The sequence below is a fragment of the Talpa europaea genome (assembly GCF_964194135.1).
Source record: "Talpa europaea genome assembly, chromosome: 3".
In the NCBI taxonomy this organism is placed as follows: Eukaryota; Metazoa; Chordata; class Mammalia; order Eulipotyphla; family Talpidae; genus Talpa; species Talpa europaea.
This window is the reverse complement of record NC_140069.1, coordinates 79,712,444-79,734,360: the sequence shown is the minus strand read 5'-3', so window position 1 is coordinate 79,734,360 and position 21,917 is coordinate 79,712,444. Positions and strand designations below refer to the sequence as shown.

The 21,917-nt window shown below is 36.7% G+C and overlaps 1 protein-coding gene across 1 annotated transcript; it reads left to right on the top strand.

Moving 5' to 3' along the window:
* Window positions 1-205: 205 nt before the first annotated feature.
* On the top strand, window positions 206-21,104 carry LRRD1 (leucine rich repeats and death domain containing 1; the record flags this gene model as incomplete). Its single annotated transcript, XM_084230574.1, has 5 exons — window positions 206-2,128; window positions 4,924-5,122; window positions 17,149-17,310; window positions 19,872-19,989; window positions 20,921-21,104. 5 exons carry the CDS (start codon window positions 206-208, stop codon window positions 21,102-21,104), a joined length of 2,586 nt encoding a protein of 861 aa, XP_084086700.1.
* Between the last annotated feature and the right edge of the window lie 813 nt (window positions 21,105-21,917).

Genomic DNA, 21,917 nt, shown 5'->3' with positions numbered 1-21,917 from the left:
CTGAATTCTCTCATTTCCTTATGTCTCTTTTCTCATTTTATTTTATCCTTTCTATAATTTTAGTGTGATTTCAAGAGTACCATGTGATATGTTACATCTCTCCTAATATCAACACTTGTTTTGTAGGTACAAAGGGACAAATTAAACATGAAAATGAAAATGAAGTTATAATCTTATATTGGTGTAAAATGTATCAGCCACGAAGATGTCTGAAGAGGAGGATACTTCAGAAGAGCTCGAGGAGATCAATGATCAATTTAGAGAAGAGTCTAGTTTACAGTCAGTGGAGGACCCTGAATTTATTGAAGAAACATCAAATTCAGTAAAGAATGTTTCTAATGGGGAACTTTCTGACCAGACTGACAGGACAAATACTTCAGATCATACGTTGGAGTTAACATCCTCCTCTGAAAGTAAATCTAAGATAAATGAAGAACAAAGTGAAGCTCTTCAAGTTTCTGAAAAAAACATTAGAAAAGAGAGCTCCCAGTCAAAAATAGAAACTTCACAAAATTCATCATTATCAAAAACTGAGATGACTACAGAATATAAGTCCTTTACTGACTCACTCTCTCATGAAATGGTAGAAAAAATTAGTCTGCAACAATCTGAAGAAGATTTTGGCTTAGGGTCAGAAAAATTTACAATTAAACTCAAGGCTCAAGGTTTACAAGAATTACCTAAGGACATTTTTAAAAACAAACAAGTAAAATATCTTTATTTAGACAAGAACCAAATCAAAAGCTTTAAAGAGGCAAACTCAGGTGCTCTGCTAGAACTTGAAATTTTGTCCTTGCAAGAAAATGGATTATCATCACTTCCACCTGAAATCCAGTTACTTCATAATTTAAGGATATTAAATGTCAGTCACAACCAAATATCACATATACCTAAAGAAGTATTGCAGCTTGGTAATATCAGGCAACTCTTTTTAAATAACAATCACATTGCTAATTTTCCTTCTGACTTAGAAAGTCTTGAAAACTTGGAGATTTTAAATTTGTCTGAAAATAGGTTACAGCACATACCAGACACTCTCTCTAGTTTGATAAACTTGAGGGTTCTCAATCTGGGATATAATCAGTTAACAATATTTCCTAAAGCTCTGTGCTTCCTTCCAAAGTTAATTTCACTAAACCTTACTGGAAACCTGATAAGCAGTTTGCCAAAAGAAATTAGGGAGCTTACAAATTTAGAAGAACTTTTAATGGATCACAATAAACTTACTTTTTTGGCGGTGGGAATTTTTCAATTGCTCAAAATGAAAGAACTCCAACTGGCTGACAATAAGTTGGAAGAAATTTCAAACCGCATTGAGAATTTTAGGGAACTTAGAATTCTAATACTTGATAAAAATTTATTACAAGAAATACCAGAGAAAATTTCCCACTGTGTAATGCTGGAATGCCTTAGCTTTAGTGATAATAAATTAAAAGAACTTCCTAAGAACATTTATAAGCTTAAAAACTTAAGAAAGCTCCATGTCAACAGAAATAACATAATGAGGATAACTGAAGATATCTCGCATCTTAATAATATGCTCAGTTTAGAAATTTCAGGCAATATAATCACAGATATTCCCATTGAAATAAAAAACTGCAGAAAAATAACTAAAGTTGAATTGAATTATAATAAAATAATACATTTTCCAGTAGGTTTGTGTGCTTTAGATTCTCTTTCTTATTTGAGTTTTAATGGAAATTATATTTCAGAAATACCTGTGGATATATCTTTCAGTACGCAACTACTTCATTTAGAATTTAATGAAAATAGACTCCTCATTTTTTCTGAATACCTCTGTTTTCTCATTAATCTTGAATACCTCGATCTTGGTAAAAACCAAATAAGGAAAATTCCATCATCTATTTCCAATATGGTATCACTTCATGTTCTTATTTTACACTGCAATAAATTTGAAACTTTCCCTATAGAAGTGTGTACTTTAGATAATTTGAAAGTACTTGATCTTTCAGAAAACCAAATACAGAAAATCCCTTCAGAGATATGTAACTTAAAAGGAATCCAGAAATTAAACTTCTCAAGCAATCAATTTTTATATTTTCCTATTGAATTGTGCCAACTTCAATCACTGGAAGAGCTGAATATAAGTCAGATAAATGGGAGAAAGGTAAGAAACTGATATTTAGAAACTGACATTTTGGGTTTTGCATGGAAGGTGGGACTGGAGGGAATCAGAATTTAAACTGGTGTGTGTGTGTGAGAGAGAGAGAGAGAGAGAGAATGAGAGAGAGATATCTGGAATATTTTATTATTAAAGAATAGGCTTTTTTACTTAACACCAAACATGACTTACAAATATACGTTTCAACACAAAAACTTTACAGGAAAGTATTTCATTAAAATGAAATGTCAAGTAATTAAAGCTGATGATCTTATAGATTTTACAAGGAGGGTTAAAGTTACGGGTAAAGTGTAAACACAGTATGGAAAGTTTGGAAGATTGAGAAAAGTTAAAAAATCATTCCATAATCATACCATTGTAATGTAACTACTGGTCGCATGTTGATATGACTTACTTTTAGTTTTTTTTTTTTCTGATGTACATACATGATTCTATAAGCAATTATAAAGACTATATTCAATTTTAAATTCTTCTGTTTTTATTTAATGTATCATAGGCATAGCCCCATGATATAATTTCCCACAAAATTTTATAAACAGTACAAGATTTATATAACTGATACTCTGTTGTTCAGTTTATAGTGCTGTTGTAGTTTTTTTTTCTCATCATAAATAATATGGTGATTAACTTCTTCATAAATATAGCCTTTTCCATATTTTACTATTTCCTTAGGTAATTTTCCCTAAAGAATTGCAACATCAATTGAAGTAAGTGTCCCTATAGTTTAGAATTTCATTTTACTTTAACTCTTAGCATAAATTTTATGGAAATACTATTTTAAAATCAAAGCCTTACTGACTTATACAACATCTCAATACACTGATTAAAAGGATATGGCTGTTATCTAGCTATCTGTAATTTGACCACCACAGTCAAACTAAAGACCTTTGCTAGAAGTTGGGCTGTTATCTAAAGCATGAGTTCCAAAGTCTTTCTAAAAACACTCTTTAAGAAAATGAAGGGTTCCTGTGATCAAATAGCTTTGAAATGCACCAGGGTCTTAGGGAATCACAATAAATATTAGCATATTAAAAGCTTAGAAGAGCCTTTCATTAAGATGGCAGAGAAGTAAAGAGGGAAGCCCTTACCCTTCTATAAGCAAAAGCAAAAGCAAAAGATTTGAAGCCAATAAAGCAAAATATGCTGAAAGACATCCACCCTTAAAGCAAAATATCACTTACCTACCTTCTGGAGGTCCAAGAAACTGAGATTCCAAAGGTAATCAAATATCCTCACAGGAGCTCTCCCAGGAGATACAAGCTTGTCCACTGTGCCATCATCAAGTTTCCCCCGACCACGAGTCAGCCATGAAGAATATAGAAGACAACAACCCACTGTGTTCACTGTTGATGCCACTGCCAACAAGCACCAGACCAAACAGGCTGTGAAGACCCTCTATGGCCAGGGTTGACACCCTGATTATATCTGATGGAGAGAAGGCACATGTTTGACTGGCTCTTGACTATGATGCCTTGAATGTTGCCAACAAAATTGGGATTATCTACATTGAATCAAACTGGCTAACTCCAACTTTTTGTAACATAAGAGAAAAAAAACACCACCACAAGGCTCAGAAGAGTCCTTTACTAAGGAAACAGGTTTGACTCTATTTAACCAATACTTCCTAAATTTATCTAATATTTTAAAGCCCAGTACCTGCTATATAATCACTTCCAGAACTCCAGGGAATACTTGTTTAAGTAGATGGAATAAATAATGATACATCTGTACTTAAAAAATTATTTTTGTAATAAAGGGCACTTTTTAGTTCTGCACTATAATCATCTACTAATTCCTAGGCTGATTTATAATCCTCTATTCTATCTTTTATCTTAACTATGGAAGTCTACAAGGTTGTGTCCTTTCTCCTATTAATGGCTTCCTACACCTTAGCACACCATGCACATGACCCTTGAATCTATATAACCAGAGTTGATCCCTCACCAATGCTATAATCCCAGAATCCCTAATGTTATTGGAAATTCCCTTTTTATTCTTCTACTGTCTCAAACTCATCATAACTTCAAAAATCAAACTCATACTTCCTATGTAACTCCCATCAAAATGTCTCAATTTTGTAGCAGCTCTCCTGCCCACCTGTGACTATGCAGGAGTTTCTCTTCACCAACCTTCTTCTTTTGCAAAGCAGCAGAGGCAGCTTTCCCAAGACTGCCCACCTGTGACCATGCAGACCATTCTTCTAACAAACTTGTCCCTTGAGGGGGGAGCTCTTTCTGCCCATTTGTGTCTGGGCAAGCATCCTTGACTTCCCTTTTTTAAATAAACCTGCCCTTTTGAATATAAAAGTGTCTCCACTTCCGTTTATAATGTCTTATTTTTCAAACCTGCCAGCCTAGAAATAAATCATGGAATCATCTGACTTAATAATAATCAGTCATATAAACTCCTACAACCAAAACTGTTAATGAGAGTAGAAATAAAGGGTTCAAATGTCAATTAAAATAGTTGGGGAAAACTTCTCAAGAAGAAGAAATCAAAAAAGGGTCAGAAGGGATAAGGTAGCAATAAACCTGGGTTTTGGGGCAATGACCAACGTGGGTTAGCAAGTTACAGAGTTATTTTGGTCAGACTAGGATTGTATTTGGATGCCACATACTGTGTTGTGTGTTTTACCAAGGAGGATAGTCACAAAGTATTTATGACATAATGAAAATATCTCCTTTTTAGGATAAAATGGATCCCTCCTTCCACTTGATTTTTAGAAAGTTATAGTCATACAAATATTTATTAAAAATATAATTGTTTAATCTTTATTTCAGTTAACAAGCCTTCCAGAAGAGATGCCTAATATGACTCAACTTAAAAGACTTGATATCTCAAATAATGCACTCAGAGAGATTCCTCAAAATATAGGGGAACTGAGAAGTTTGGTTAGTTTAAATGCATACAACAATCAAATAAGCTGTCTGCCACCATCTTTCCTATCATTAAGTGATCTCCAGCAACTAAACTTAAGCGGTGAGTGTCAAGCATTATCAGTAAGCATAATTAATAAGTAGAGTATAGTGTCTAGGCTGTGAATTTTGCTGACAAGACACAGAACAGCAAACTGCCAACAAAATGTATTATGAACCCAGGGCCTCCCTGGAGGCACAAGGGGTTAAGATTCAACCTATGAAGCTGTCTGCAGCCTCTGCAGCACAAGTTCGATTCCATGCCGGCCAGGGAGCAACCTATATGGCGCAGCAGACCTCTCCTGTCTTACCCGCTGCTCCCCTCAGCAGTGTACTTCGGTCAATCTGCCTGTTCTGTTCCCCACTCAGTCTCTGATGAATCCTCTCACCTGCTGCACCTCTGGCCTGTACCCTAGCTCTTGTATGCATAAATAAATAAATCTTTAAAAAGTGTATTATGAACCCATTGGAGGGAATGGTTATCCTAAGTAGAGAAAAGGAAAGCATAAGGTTCAATTTCTTCCCTAAAAAATATTATAATCCAGCTGGGGAAGCTAAACATTTTCATTTTTTATCTTCTCTGTGTATACCCAGTTATTCAGTATTTCTCCTTTTTCTGATCCTCACTTCTTCCTTCCCTATACACACATCTATACAAACTCAAATCAGTATTTTTTCTTTCCCATTCTCATAAAATCTCCACTAATCCCATATCCATACCTTACAATACTCTCTCACACAATGATTTACTTTACAAAGGAAATCACTACAATAATCAAAAACAAGATGGTAAATCATTCATTTTAAAGATACCAGGAATGATTTCCAAAATCACAACAAATACTAGATCAGTGTCTTCCTTAGTAACTTAATTTTTATTTTTGTATTTAAAGATACAGAAAATAATAAACATTGATGTACTTATTTCTGCATATAAGTGATGACAATATTTTACAATATTTACTTGATATTTTTGAAGTTTAAGAAATAAAATAATAGAGTTGACACTTACTTTGTACTTCTCCCCAAATTAAAATACCACTGAAATTAGTGTGTATCTTTTTTCCATCTATATATTTATTATTATATATGTCGCTGTAAAAAAAAATGATTTCAAGTGGGCCTCACTGGTGGCGCAGCGGTTGGGCACTGGGCTGCAAAGCTGCCCGCAGCCTCTGCAGCACCTGTTGGATCCCAGGCCACCAGCGAGGGTCCCACATGGCGCGCAGACCTCTCCTGCCGCCCACTGCTTCCCTCAGCAGTGTATTTCGTCAGTCTGCCTGTTCTGCTCCCTGCTCTGGCTATGGTGAATTCTCTCCCCCTCCAGCGCTTCTGACTGTACCCAGTGATTGTAAGAATAAATAAATAAATAAATAAATAAATAAATAAATAAATAAATAAAATCTTAAAAAAAAAAAAGATTTCAAGTTTTAAAATTTTATACTGTCATTTATACTGTGCAGTATGCAATATGCCATTTGTAACTTGCTTTTCATTCATCACATTTCTAAAATTAACTCATGTTGAAATGTTATTAACATTCATTTTAAATGCTATATAACATTCAATTTTATGGTTAAAACAACAATTAATCCATTCTATTGATAGACAATTGGGTTATTAACGTTTTGTTTGCAATGATAAAAACATCCTTGTACTTGTTCCTGTTACACATCTGCTTCACTTCCTTCTTTTCATTTTTAAAGATTTATTTTATTTATTTATGCACATAAGAGCTGGGATATAGACCCAGAGGTGTGGGGGTGGGGGGTGAGAGAATTCACCAGAGACAGAGTGGGGAACAGAACAGGCAGATCTACTAAAATACACCGCTGAGGGGAGCAGCGGGAGAGACAGGAGAGGTCTGCTGTGCCATGTGGGTCACCTCCCTGCCTGGGGATTGTACTCCTGCTGCAGTGCCTGCAGATAGCTTCACAATGCTGAAACTTAACCCATGCACCACCCGGGAGGCACTTGCTTTATTTTCTCTAGTGCATGTAGCTGTAAGTAGAACTGCTGGATCACAGGGTATGTACATACCAACTTTAGCAGATTTGGACAAACTGACCTCCATAGTGGTTGCACCAGTTAAGCACCTCAACAATTGAGTTTATGAAATTATATCTTTCAGCTGGAAGTAGTATATACGACCAGAACTTTGCACTTTATTAAATTTAGAACATTTCTTTTTTTTTTTTTTTTTAATAGAGGCATGTTTTCTTTCTTTCTTTCTTTCTTTGTTTTGTTTATACATGCACTGGGTACAGTCAGAAGCGCGGGAGGGTGAGAGAATTCACCAGAGCCAGATCGGGAAGCAGAGCAGGCAGAAGGACCGAAGTACACTGCAGAGGGGAGCAGCGGGAGGCAGGAGAGGTCTGCGCGCCATGTGGGACCCTCCTCTGGTGGCCGGGGAGCAGCCGGGGATCAAACCCGCGCTGCAGAGGCTGCGGGCAGCTTCGCAACCCAGCGCTCAACCGCTGCGCCACCGGGGAGGCCCTAGAACATTTCTTGATTAAAGACAAAGCTTATCTCTTTTTTATACAATAGTATTAATAGCAGAGGAAATGCATCAATAGTTAGATATAATGCAAGGAACATTTGCCTTCTGTACCCCCCAGAACACTCAGTAAGCCTGCTGGATAGGAACACATCAGTCATTTCATAATACTGTAATAACTTCCAATAAGTTATAATAATTCAACCACGTAATTGAATTTTTTGGTCCCATTTTTGTGTTATGACAAGATTTTACTATATTTTGAGGAAGTTTTTTTTTATAGATTTATTTATTTATGCATACAAGAGCTGGGGCACAGGCCAGTGATGCAGGGGGGTGAGAGGATTCACCAGAGACAGAGCAGGGAACAGAACAGACAGACTGACTGAAATACACTGCTGAGGGGAGCAACGGGAGAGACAGGAGAGGTCTGCTTCGCCATGTGGGTTGCTCCCTGGCCAGCTGGGGATCGAACTCATGCTGCAGAGGCTGTGGACTGCCCCATAGTGCGGTGCTTAACCTCTTGTGCCACCAGGGAGGCCCTTGAGGATGCTTTTTATACAAGGGTGGGACATATTCTACTCACCTACAAAGGCTGACTGGAGAACACAACTATCATTGGAAGTAGAGTTCTGTGGAGGCTGTTTAGTACACAATCAAAACAACATGAGAAGACCACAGACTTTTCTGTAAGCTTAACTAGGTCTCTGATAGTCTGATAGCTCCCATGCGAATTAGAAAAATGTATCAGTCAGGATCTAACCAGGAGACAGAAACCAAGCCTTTATATATGAACTATACCACGGAAAGTCAGAAAAATCTAAGGTTATCACAAAGGTAGCAATGACAGGGTGTAATAACCAGCCTTATGGTTAAAGGAACAAAGTGTGGAGTTGGAATTATTAAAACTCAGATGCCTGGAGTAGGGACCATGCTAGGGTAAAACTCAGGTATTTGAGGACAGAACAATTTTTGGTGCTGGCTTCTCTGAGCTTGGAGGTGGGTGTGAGGGTGTACTTGATAAAGCTAATTCTTGGAGTGTTGGGAAAACAAGAGATAACATTCAGTTGCTGCTATGGGGAGGAAGTGCTTCTGGTGGGGTAGAAGACCATTTCTGGGATGGCATTTACAAGCAAAAAACAGAAAGCCCACAGGTTAGGGTTTAGAGCTAAGAGATGACTATTGACACTGCTACAAGCATAGCTTTTATTGCTGAATGCATGTGATAAGAGTATAGAACTTGAATTAGAAGGGTTGAATTCAAGTCTTGTCATTTTATCTGCTTTATGCAATAAAATGAAGCTAACAAAAGATACCTGGATTGTGAGGATTAAATTGTGTTTCACTAAACAAACTGCTGTGGTTTAAGTTTTGAACAAATGATCTTAATGTGTTCCATCAAGCAACCAAAATACAAAATGAAAGAAAGGTAGATTGAAAAATTGTTTGCTGGCCAGCTCTTATCCTAAGTCTGTGTCTATGTAGGCATCTCTTTTAACAAATCTGTCCCTTCCAGAAGCAGATTTCCTGCCTGCCTGCGTCTATGCAGGCACCTCTTTCTTTCCTTTCCTTTTTTATATAATAAACCTACCATTTTGGTTATAAAAAAAAAAGTTGGTTGTGGTTGTCCTTATGGAATACAGTTCTCTTGTTTAAATAGTTTTCACAGATCTATACTGATAATGCCGCACTGCAGATTTTCATCATCTCATACCTGTAAGCTAGTTATGCTGGTATAATGGTGTCTGTTGATGACAGCTATTATCTGTTCTAATCTATGGTCAAGTTCACTGACTTGTCTGTCTTTTATATTCTATTGTTAAGACTATCTAGATATTTTCAAAATTTTAGATATTGTCTTTTTCAGTTCTATAATTTTCACTTATTCTTTCTAATTTGCCTCCCAAATATTTCCTATTTTTTTTCATTCATTATTAGCATATATTTTCTACATTCTTGAGTTATATTAACGACTATAAAAATCCTTGTATTTTAGGTGCAACAACTGAGTCATTTTTCTCATGGGAGTAAGATGAATCTTCTTCTTTACTTTTTTCTGTTTGGATCCTGTATTTTATAATTAATTTTATTTCTCTCCAAAGAATGTTGTTTTTGTTTTTTTGTTGTTGTTGTTATTGTTGCTGTTATTATTTGTAGCTGTCATAACACACTTAAATATGCTGGACAAAAAATACAAACTCCTCTGCAGTTAGCAGCCTCTCATGTCTCACTCACTTCAATAATTTTAGCCATTAGCAGTTATATCAGCAACTTGTATTACACATTTCACAAGATTAACTTCTTCAATTAATAACATTTCACACAGTTTCTGTGTGAAATTTATTTATTTCCAGGATGAGTTAGCTGACTTGTTGTATCTCATAGTTTTGTATGAGATTATAGTCATCCTGTCAACCTGGGCTGCAGTCAAGCTTGACAGGGGTTAGAGGACATGTTTCAAAGCCTATTTATGTGTTTGTTGGCAGCAGGTTTTATTTCCTTGCCATTTAAGAATGACATAGCAACATTTCCCCAGAGCTAGTATTCCTGCAGACTGAGAAAGAAAGAATATGCTCAAGACAGAAGCAGTAATGACTTTGAAAATCTAGTCTTGTGATAATAGGGGAAGCACACGTGTGGGGGTAAAGGATAAGAGAAATCTCTATACCATCTTTTCAATTTAATTGTGAAAGTAAAAATGCTCTTTAAAAAATTCAAAGCTGCTAACAAAATAAAACGAAACTAATCTTGGAAGTGATATATTATCACTTCTCTATTCTATCGATAACACAAACCAATCTTAGTGTAATGCAGGGGCACTATAAAAGGTGTCTAGGAGCTGGAGGTAGACATCTTTTAGGGTTCACACATATACAAGAAGAATCTATTACAGGAATTAAATTTATAGTAAAAAGTTTTCACACAAAGAAAACTGAAGACCCGTATGGCTTCATTGGTGAAGTCTATCAAGTATATAATTAAGAATTAATTCCAGGGCCTCCCCGGTGGCGCAGCGGTTGAGCGCTGGGTTGCGATGCTGCCCGCGGCCTCTGCGGCGCTGGTTCGATCAATAAATAAATAAATAAATCTTGAGCGCTGGGCTGCAAAGCTGCCTGCAGTCCCTGCAGCGCCGGTTCGACCCCGGCCTCCGGGCGAGGGTCCAACATGGTGCGCAGACCTCTCCTGCCGCCCGCTGCTCCCCTCAGCAGTGTGCTTCAGTCCTTCTGCCTGTTCTGTTCCCTGCTCTGGCTCTGGTGACCTCTCTCACCCTCCTGCACTTCTGACTGTACCCAGTGCTTGTATAAATAAATAAATAAATCTTTTTTAAAGAAAAAGAATTAATTCCAGTTTTAAAACTCCTCATACATAAAATTGAGAATAAAACACTTCCAAACTCATTCTATGAGGTTAGCATTATCTTGATAATATGAGACAAAGACATTACCAGAAAAAAAAAACTTATAGACCAATATCTTCCATGATTATTACTGATAAAATTTCTTAATAAATTAAACAAACCCACTAATATACCATTTAATATATTACGATCATGTGGGGTTTATCCTGAAAATGCAAGGTCAAGTTAACATTAAAAAATTAACCAATGTATTTCATCATATCAATAAAATAAAGAAAAACTCTACATGATGGCAAAGTATAGAATAGACTTTCAGTGGTGAACTAAAAGTAGTATAGGCAGATGTTGATTTATAATAATGTATAACTGCAAGTCATATGATGTTATAATGCAATGTTAACTCAATAAAAAGGACTACATCTACATCTTATTAGATGTATAAAAAGCAAAAAAGTCTATGACAAAATACAATTTTTATTCATTATTTTAAAATGCAACAATGACAAAAAGTAATATCTCAGCACATGAGGAACAGAGGGAACTTTCTGATAAGGGCCTCTGCAAAATACAGCTAGTATTGCATTCAACGTTAATGAATTTAATTTTTTCCCACTGTGATCATGAATAAAGCAAAGCTGTCTTTTCTTAACACTCGCCTTCAAAGTTATACTGGAAGTCCTAACTAGGGGAACAATGCAAGAAAAAGAAATATAAACCTACAGATTAGAAATGAAAAAGAAAAAAAAACTGATATTAGAGACAGATTGACTAGGTAGAAAATCCCAATGAATCCACAAAATGTCCCAAAGTATCTATATGTAAACTTAGCAAGATTGCCATATAAAAGATAAATATATTTACAAAAAATCACCTAATTTTATATATTAGTGATTAATACTTGGATATTAAATATTTCAATGTGCCATTTAAACTGACATCAAAGCATAAAATATATGTAAATCTAATAAAGCACATGAAAGATCTTTATGCTGAAAATGTCAAACATAGATAAAAATGTCAAACATAGGTAAAAATACTCAAACATAGGTAAAAATACCCTGGTGGCGCAGCGGTTGAGCACTGGGTTGCGAGGCTGCCCGCAGCCTCTGCAGCGCCAGTTATTTCCCCGGCTGCCGGCAAGGGTCCCACCAAAAAAAAAAAAAAAAAATACTCAGGACTTAAATAAGTGGACAGTTGTATATGGGTCATAAATAGGAATACTCAATTCTCCCAACTTATCTCTAAATTTAACTCAGTTCCAATAAACAACTCAGTGAGGCCTTTTATTTTAGGAAATAATGAAATAATCCTAAAATTTATATAAAAAGGCAAAGGAACTAGAATAGCCATAATGATTTTGAAAAAGAACAAAGTCTGATGACTTGAGCAATCTGCTTTCAAGACCTGTGCAAAGCTATAGTAATGGAAACAGTGACAACATTATAGAAATATTGATCTATGGAACAGTGTTGATTTGGGGAAGTATACAAAGGTAATTCAATGGAGACAATATAATATTTTCAACAAATGGTGCTAGAAAAATTGGATATCCACAAACCAAAAAAATTTAAAAAATAAAATAAAATTTTTTTCGATCTATACCACACATCATACAAAGATTCATTCAAAATTAATCACTGACCTAAAGGCAAAAACCAAGACTGTAAAACTTCTAGTTAAGAACATAGAAGAAAATCTTGTAGCCTTGGCAAAGATTTCTTAGAACAACAAAATCACAGTTCACAAATAAAAAAAATGATAAATTGGATTTCATCAATATTAAAAACTTCTGCCCTTCAAACTAGAATACTATAAGAAATAGAAGAAAATATTTGTGAACAAATAAATATTAAAACACTAAAGTCAAAAAATTCATATAAGATTATTGTTTCTTGTTTATTTTCTGTCTCAATGATCTGTCCATTGCTGTAAGTAGAGTGCTAAAAGTCTCCTGCTATTATTGTGTTGCTGTCGATGTGTCCCTTTAGGTTTGTTAATGTTTACTCAATATATATTATTGTTCCTCTATATAACATATATTATATTATGTTATATTTATGTATAACTTATATTAATGTTTTATGTATTCCTGTTTTGTTAATCCCTTTATCATATTATGTGTATCTTTGTCTCTTGTTACCTTTTTGGCTAGAAGTCTATTTTATCTGCTATAAGTATAGTGGTTCCTGCTTTTTAAAACTTTCTATTGGAGTACCAGTTTCTATCCTTTGACTTTAATCTATGTTTGTAACTTGAATGAGTTTCTTGTAAGTAGCATATAACTGAAATTTGTTTTTAAATCTATCCAGTCATCACTCTGTGCCTTTTGATTGGTGAATCTAGTCCATTTACATTAGTACTATTATTGGTATATAAGAGCTTGCTATTGTCATTTTTTCTTTCCTTTTCTGGTTCTATGTAACTTATAACCTTGTTCAATTAGCTGTGGACTTTTTTTTTTTTAAACTGATTTAAGTGGAAGAGCCCCTTTCAACATTTCTAATGGAGGCCTAATTTTAACAATCTCCTCCAGTTTTTGTGTGGGAAGTCCTTTATTTCTTGCTTATATCTGAAAGAGATCTTTTCAGGATATAGTATTCTTGACAGGCAGTTTTATCTTTGAGTATTTGTGCCATTCCATTCTCACCTGGCATATGGAATTTCTGCTGAGAATTGTGTTGATAGTCTGATGGAAGTACATGTTATCTGCTCTTCTCTCAGTAGTTGCCTTTAATATTCTTTCTTGACGGTTTCACTAATATGTATTTTAGTGAAACACAAATCAGGTCCTTTTTAACACATTCAAAATACACACACTAATATGTATCTTATTTGCATTTAGATAAACAGGTGTTCTATTAACTTCATGTTCTTATATATGCAATTCTTTCCCCAGATTTGGGATGTTCTTAGCTATTTTTTCTTTGAAGAAGCTCTCTGCTCCCTTCTCTCTTCACCTCTGTGACATCCATTACCAGTATATATATTTCCAAATAGAGTTGGATAGTTCTCTGAGCCTCTTCATTTTTTAAAAAGATTGATTTATTTTGTGCATACAAAAACTGGGGTACAGGCCAGAGGTGGAGGGTAAAAGGATTCACCATAGACAGAGTAGGGAACAGAACAGGTAGATTGACTGAAATACACTGCTGAGGGGAGCAGCGGTGACACAGGAGAGGTCTGTTGCACCATGTGTGTCAGCTTCCTGATCTGCCAGGGTTGTAGTGCCATGCTGCAGTGGCTGAGAATAGCTTCACATTGCTGCGACTTAAGCCCTTGCACCACTAGAGAGGACCCAGAGTCTCTTCATTTTAAAATATATTTTCTTTCTCTCTTCTTCCACTGGCTCTTACCTAGGTTTCTATCTTCAAGTTCACTGACTCCTCCTCCATTACTTCTACTCTGTTTCCATAGGTTTCTGTAGCACTTGATCTCTTTTATTGAGTTCTTTAGATCCTGAATATGTTATTTTCTCATTTAAAGTTTTATATTATTTTTTACTTCTGATCATTAATTTAATTTTTTTTCAATTTTATTTTAAGATTTTATTTATTTATACAGGAACCAAGGTACAGGCCAGATGCGCGGGAGGGTGAGAGGATTCACCAGAAACAGAGTGGGGAACAGAACAGGCAGACTGACGAAATACACTGCTGAGGGGAGCAGCAGGCGTGACAGGAGAGATCTGCAGCGCCATGTGGGACCCTCGCTGGCTGGCCGGGATCGAACTGGCACTGCAGAGGCTGTGGACAGCTTCACAGCACGGCGCTCAACTGCCTGCGCCACCAGGGGAGGCCCTGATCATTAATTTTATTACTAAGCTTAATTTGAATGTGTTAAAGAGGACCTGATTTGTGTTTGTGGCACTGCCATTAACTTTCCTTTCTGGGGTCCCCCAGCATGATAGTTAGTAGTCTACCCACTTTCAGTGCACTTCATGTTGTACTTACACGTCCTATGGATTGGGGAAAAGGGACAAAGTCTAGTATGCTTTCTCTGTTGTTGTCTATGGCAGGGATCTGGCCTGTGGAATACCCATTTCTTCTGCTTTGGGCTTCACCTGGACCATGGGCATGGCTCAACACCATCTCCATTCTTCCCTCTTGTAGGTCCTTGGCAAGGCTGGCAGCCATTGCTGTCTCTGTCCCCCCAAGATTTTCTATCCCCACCTATCACATCAATGCACAAATTTCCTCAAAGTTCCTTCTATTGCAGTCTGTTCTGGTTTCTGAATTTCAGGAGGGTGTTTCATTCTACCCAACATGCTGTGGAATTCTCTAAAAGCTGTCCTATTCCTGGATAATTATTATTTGGTTCTCTAGGGAGTAAAGCAAAGCACACCCTCTATCATCATTTTGATGACATCATCCCACAGTTTTACTTTTTAATGCCAAGTTTATATTGGTTAAATGTGGTACTTAAAAATTACATTTAAATAAATGAAGCATAATTGTCACTCTTTGAGGGTGGACTGGAATTAATGCCTTACTTCCAAAGAATAGAGAGTAAAAAAGAAAAAATACTAACATTATATGTGAGAAACTTTGCAGATATAATTTAATCAAGGGCTCAAAATTAAGATTGCTAATGATATTATGTGGGTTTCTGGTATCCCTGATGTAATGTAATGTGATGTGATGTGATGAGAATTCTTCACCTCTGTAGTATTTTTCCAAGAAGTCATAAACCTGGCCTAACCATGAGATAATATATTAGAAAACTCAAATTAAGGGGTATTCTACAACATACCTAAACAGCACTATTCAAAAATGTCAATATAATAAAAGACAAGGAAAGACTGAGAAATTGTCATAGATAAGGGGAAGCTAGCTATAGCAGTATACAATGTAGTATCCTGAAATGAATTTTAGAACAGAAAAAGGACACTAATGAAGAAACTAAAGAAATCCAAAAAATGTCCAACTGCAACATGATGTGATAACATTAAGGGAAACAAACTGGGTAAGAGAATAAAGGAACTCTCTACAATTTCTGTAAATTCATGAATAGAATTATTCCAAATAAAAAGTTTATTTTAGGGCCTCCCCGGTGGCGCAGCGGTTGAGCGCTGGGTTGCGAAGCTGCCCGCGGCCTCTGCGGCGCCGGTTCGATCCCCGGCTGCTCCCCGGCCACCAGAGGAGGGTCCCACATGGCGCTCAGACCTCTCCTGCCGCCCGCTACTCCCCTCAGCAGTATACTTCTGTCCTGCCTGCTCTGCTCCCCGCTCTGGCTCTGGTGAATTCTCTCACCCTCCCGCGCTTCTGACTGTACCCAGTGCATGTATAAACAAAACAAACAAATAAAATAAATAAATAAAACATGCCTCTATAAAATAAAAAAAATTTTATTTTAAAAATGACCATCATACCTACTCTATAAAGTCTTTTGATGTTTTATAAAAGGAAGCTTCCTTTTTTTAAATTTTTTTTTGTTTTTTTTTGTTTTTAAGATTTATTTATTTATTTATATAAGCACTGGGTACAGTCAGAAGCGCGGGAGGATGAGAGAATTCACCAGAGCCAGAGCGGAGAGCAGAACAGGCAGACTGACAAAGTAAAAACTGCTGAAGGGAGCAGCGGGCGGCAGGAGAGGTCGGCATGCCATGTGGGACCCTCGCCTGGCAGCCGGGGATCAAACCAGCGCGCTGTAGAGGCTGCGGGCAGCTTCCCAACCCAGCGCTCAACTGCTGAGCCACTGGGGAGGCCCTAAAAGGAAGCTTCTTGTTTCATCTTACCCACTCTCTAAGACAGAAAAATAACTAACACTGTTTCTTTTTTTTTTTTAAGATTTATTAATTTATGCATACAAGAACTGGGGTACAGGCTAGAGGGGTGGGGTGTGTGAGAGGATTCACCAGAGACAGAGTGGGAACAGAATAGGCAGACTGACGGAAATATACTGCTGAGGGGCGCAGCGGGCGAGTGAGGAATGGTCTGCTGCGCCATGTGGGTAGCTCCCTGGCCAGGGATCGAACTTGAACTCGTGCTGCAGAGGCTGCAGATAGCTTCATAGGTTGCGTTTTAACCCCCTGTGCCACCAGGGAGGCCCAATACTCTCTTTCTATACAGCCTCCTTTTCACTTCCAACAAGTACAAAAACTGATCATGTGATAGCACATGCGTTACTCTGCTACTCTGCAAATGGGACACAGTAGATGCCCCATATGTGGTAAATATTTGTCTCCATAGCTTTTTTTTTTATAAAAATGTATAATTATAAAATTTTTTTCCAATAGGAAATAATATCAAAGTTCTGCCTAGTGGTATCAACAATCTTTTTTCACTGAAGGAGATTAATTTTGATGATAACCCTTTACTGAGGCCACCAATGGAAATCTGTAAAGGAAAACAGTTGTATACTATGGTACACTATCTACACAGGGCTGATGAAAGAGATGGTAGGTGATGAGTGATTGACTAGCTTACAAGTCATTTTCTACTGTTATCTGTAAATTAAAGGGTAGTTTGCTTTAACTACAAGTTTTCAATCTGTCAGCGACTTTACAACAATTATCTCTTTCCTAAAGGTTAGGAGTTTATTTAGATAATTCAGATTATTTAATCCAAGTTCATACAAATTGAATCACTGGGAACAGGCATATCCAAGTGAAGGGTTGGGTTGCTTTTCACCTATTTTTTCTCAGTGTCCCTTCAATAGGTTTGACCATGTTTGCTGACCATGAGCCAGACTCAGAGAACTTCCACACAAATTTCTTCATCAGTTATGATCTGTATTACCATATATAGTTGTTTTAAAGACATATATTTGTCCTTGAGGGAAGTCCGTTGATCGTTTCCATTGATCATTTCCATTCCAGTTTTTGGCCAGCTATGGATCACCTGTCTATAATCCAAGGGCAGTCTTCATTCCATCTGTCCTTTCCTTTGGTTGTTCCTGATTGTTTCTGACATCAGGTTCATTTTCTTTAAATACCTTTTCATTGGACTAATTGGAGGTTGGTTTCTCCAAGCCTTTGGGAGCAAAGTTTCACTGTTCAATTCTTTCCCTGGAATTGGATTCCCCAAAAGTTAGCTTTTTCCTGGAACTCTGATTTTGCCACTCATTGTCATTCGTCAGATTCAGATTTTGGTCCTCCAATTTAATGCCGTATTTAATAATTATTAAATCAATTTAATAAGCATTGAACAAGATCTGGGGAAAAGATATATATAAAACTATCCCCCCAAATCATTTTATCATGTACCCTGTATACATAATCAGATGCTTATAGCAGTATAATCTTATAACTGAGTGAGATGGTCACTAAAAATGTACTGTAAGCCATAAAATACATCCATATATATGGCCAGCAATCAGATTTTGTGGAAGTTGAATCTCAACGATGGAAGGAACCTAAGAGAAAATTAAGTCACAGTGACTTACTTCTCTATCTTGTTATGCAAATTGGTTCAGCTAATTTTTGTTAAAAAAAAGAAAGGATACTTTATGGTAACTTTATTTCTTTTTTTTAAAAAAGATTTATTTTTATTTATTTATGCATATAAAAACTGGGGTGTAGGCCAGAGGTTGGGAGGTAGTAAGAGGATTCACCAGAGACAGAGTGGGCTGCAGAACAGGTGAATCTACTGAAATACACTGCTGAGGGAGGAGAGCAGTGGGTGAAACAGGAGAAATCTGCTGTGCCATGTGGGTCAGCTCCCTGGCTGGGGATTGAACTCATGCTCCAGTGACTGTTGATAGCTTGATAGTGCTGAGACTTAACCCCTTTCACCACCAAGGAGGCCCTATGTTAACTTTATTTCTAGAAAATAAGGTTTTCAGGGATTTCCAAGGATGTATAAAGTATTCCTGTTGGATACAGTATTTTAGGAAAGGGATGTAAAGTTACACGATTGAACCTCTTTGCTAAAACTTATTATTCAAGTTCTGAGAAAGGCAGATCATATGGTTCTAGCATCTATGGGGGAAGTGCAAAGGTCAATGGCAATATAATCAAAGTCAGCAAAAACAAAATAGCCCCAGCCATTTATCTCCTTTCTCTATACCCAGTTAACAAAGAACATAGAATCCCTTCCTTAAATTTTTACTTATGGAAGTGCATTTTTAGTTACAGCACTGGCATACTATCTTACCTGCAAGATTAATGGTATGAATAAAATAAGAAATTTGAAAGCATAGAACATTTTGAAATTGATTCGAGAGGGGTAAGAGATCTCTAGTTCTTGAAAATTCCAAAAGTACCCTGATCATCAACAACAAAAAATGTAGTTCAAGTTAACTAGAAGCATTTTTAAATGAAAATCTCCCTATTCATGTAAACCACATTCATTAATTGTTCTTGTAATATAAAATATGCAAATATACATCATATTTATATTAGATCTGAACTTGATTCCTCAAAATGATACATAAAGAAGCACTTAAAAAGCCAGAATTGAAGGAAGGGTTAAGTTTATTTCCAAGTCTTCAAAGATTTAAAGAAAGCATTTGAAACTGCTTATCACATCCTTTTAAAAACAGTCATTTTATGCTGTAGGGTTATAAGAAATGAAAAAATTGGGGCCTCCCTGCTGGCGCAAGGGGTTAAGCACCACACTATGAAGCAATCTGCAGCCTCTGCAGCACGAGTTCGATCCCCAGCCGGCTAGAGAGCAAGCCATATGGCAAAGCAGACCCTGCCTGCCTCACCCGCTGCTCCCTTCAGCAGTGTGTTTCAGTCAATCTGCCTGTTCTGTTTCCCACTCTGTCTCTGGTGAATCCTATCACTCCCTGCACCTCTGGCCTGTACCCCAGCTCTTGTATGCATAAATAAAGGAATCCTTTTAAAAATATAAAAAAGAATTTAAAAAAATTATTCAAATATCAATTTGTATATTAGATTGCATTTTGATTTTCAATTTTACTTTCCACATACACTTAGTAAGAGCACAAAAGAAACCTACATCTAATATTTTTTCAAAATAGATGGCCTAAAATTTTTTTTATGTTCAAATATAGAGAAAATCTTAGAGAAGATCTTCAAGGTAGTTGCCAACAACATTACTGAGACAAATTTTGAGTTTTTGTGTCAGAAATTAAAATTGGCCATCTCGAAAACTGGTCCGTCTACAAAAAGGTATGTATGAATGACATACGTATATGGAATAAGCTTATTCTCCAGTTCTGATTTATGTCATATTAATAGTACATGATTTTGATAGTCATATTAACATGAACTCAAATTTGCTGTAGAAAGCTAATTTTAGCTTATGATGTATTTGAGATTCATGGTGTATAGCAATTAAGGGCAAGGGCTCTGAAGACAGAATGCTTGACTTTAAATTTCAACTACTTTGTGACCTTGGGTAAGTTCCTTAACTTCTCTGCTCCTCTGTTTCTTCTCTGGTAAGAGGAATATCACCAAAAGAGTTGTCATGAGATCAAATTATGAGGCATGTAGTACTGTTAACGATACTATAGTACTGGTTTATAGTAAATAGCCCACAATTATTGCTTTTGAAGTCTTAGGAAGATTTCTGTTGAAATTGAATGTAAATTGAAAATTGTTCATTTTCTACAAGGAAACAGGGATGGCATGGAGCTAACCTTTACTTTGTATGTGCCAACCTCTGCTGAACTATTTTTTTTAGATTTATTTATTTATTTATTTATTTATACAAGCACTGGGTACAGTCAGAAGCGCGGGAGGGTGAGAGGATTCACCAGAGCCAGAGCGGGGAGCAGAACAGGCAGGGGGACTGAAGTACACTGCTGAGGGGAGCAGCGGGTGGCAGGAGAGGTCTGCATGCCATGTGGGACTCTCGCCAGCGGCCGGGGATTGAACCGGTGCTGCAGAGGCTGCGGGCAGCTTCACAGCCCAGCGCTCAACCACTGTGCCACCAGGGGAGGCCCCCCCTCTGCTGAACTTTTACATATATTATATTCAACCAAATAATTTAATTCTTCCTTCAGTTTGGCAAACTGGTTTAAAACCTAGATATACAATGTTTATGTAGCTTAAAACAATATTATTAATTATTAATTAAAATAATTTAATTTTTTTTCAGTACCATTTCATTAAGTGAGAGAGTCTATCAAGCACTTTATAGGTGGAAAATGGAAAATAACTTGTCGCTAACCACTGCAGCTTTCAGAGACCAGCTAACTAGGGCGCTAATTATGATAGGAGCACATGAAATTATGGACAAAATAAGAGCTTTAGACCTTTGTACATGTATACTTAAATTCTGAACAATGGCTCTATAATAAAAACTGAAAACATTATGATGCATTTACATTGTTGAAGGTGGATTTTTGAACCATCCCATCTCACTTTATCATACAAGAGAATTGCATGTCATATCTCTTCATTATTCCTAAGAGATGATGACAATTTGTGAGTACCATTCTAAAATTACCAAAATAAAATATTAAACATTGTTATGTGTATTTGTTCTGTTGCCTTGGAATTATGATAGTAAAATTTACAAATAAATCATTCCATTAAGAAAAGTCTTTGTTATATATTTTTATGCCTCCCAAGATTTATAGGTGTAGTGGCAGGATGGGCCACTGAGCAGGTTTTCTAATCCAGCAGATGGGGTAAAGGAGTCTTGGAGCCCTCAGTGGGATTCTCAGGCTTTTATTGAGCTTTACATGCATCACAGCAACCAGGTACATGGCAGGCAGGAGTGCCAGTGCAAGTATTCACTCTGGGCTTCTCTCTCCACTTCTCTCTCTTGCTTCTGCTTCTCTTAGTGACTCTCCCTCAATACTCCTCCATGGCCCACAGAAGTAAACAAGACAGTTTGCAACAATATAACAACTGTGGGTGCCCCATCAGGCATGGAAATCCTAATGATGGGAGGGCAGAAAAGCCTGAAAAACCATTTACCCTCCAATCCACCCTCTCAGGGTTTTCTGCCCTACAATCTATATATAAGTATACACAATTTTCCCTTAACAAACACAAACACTGCAGCCATGGCCCACAAAAGAAAATACAACTGAATAACGAAACAATACAACATAACATAAATGAGTCCAGGCAGGGCAGGAACCTAA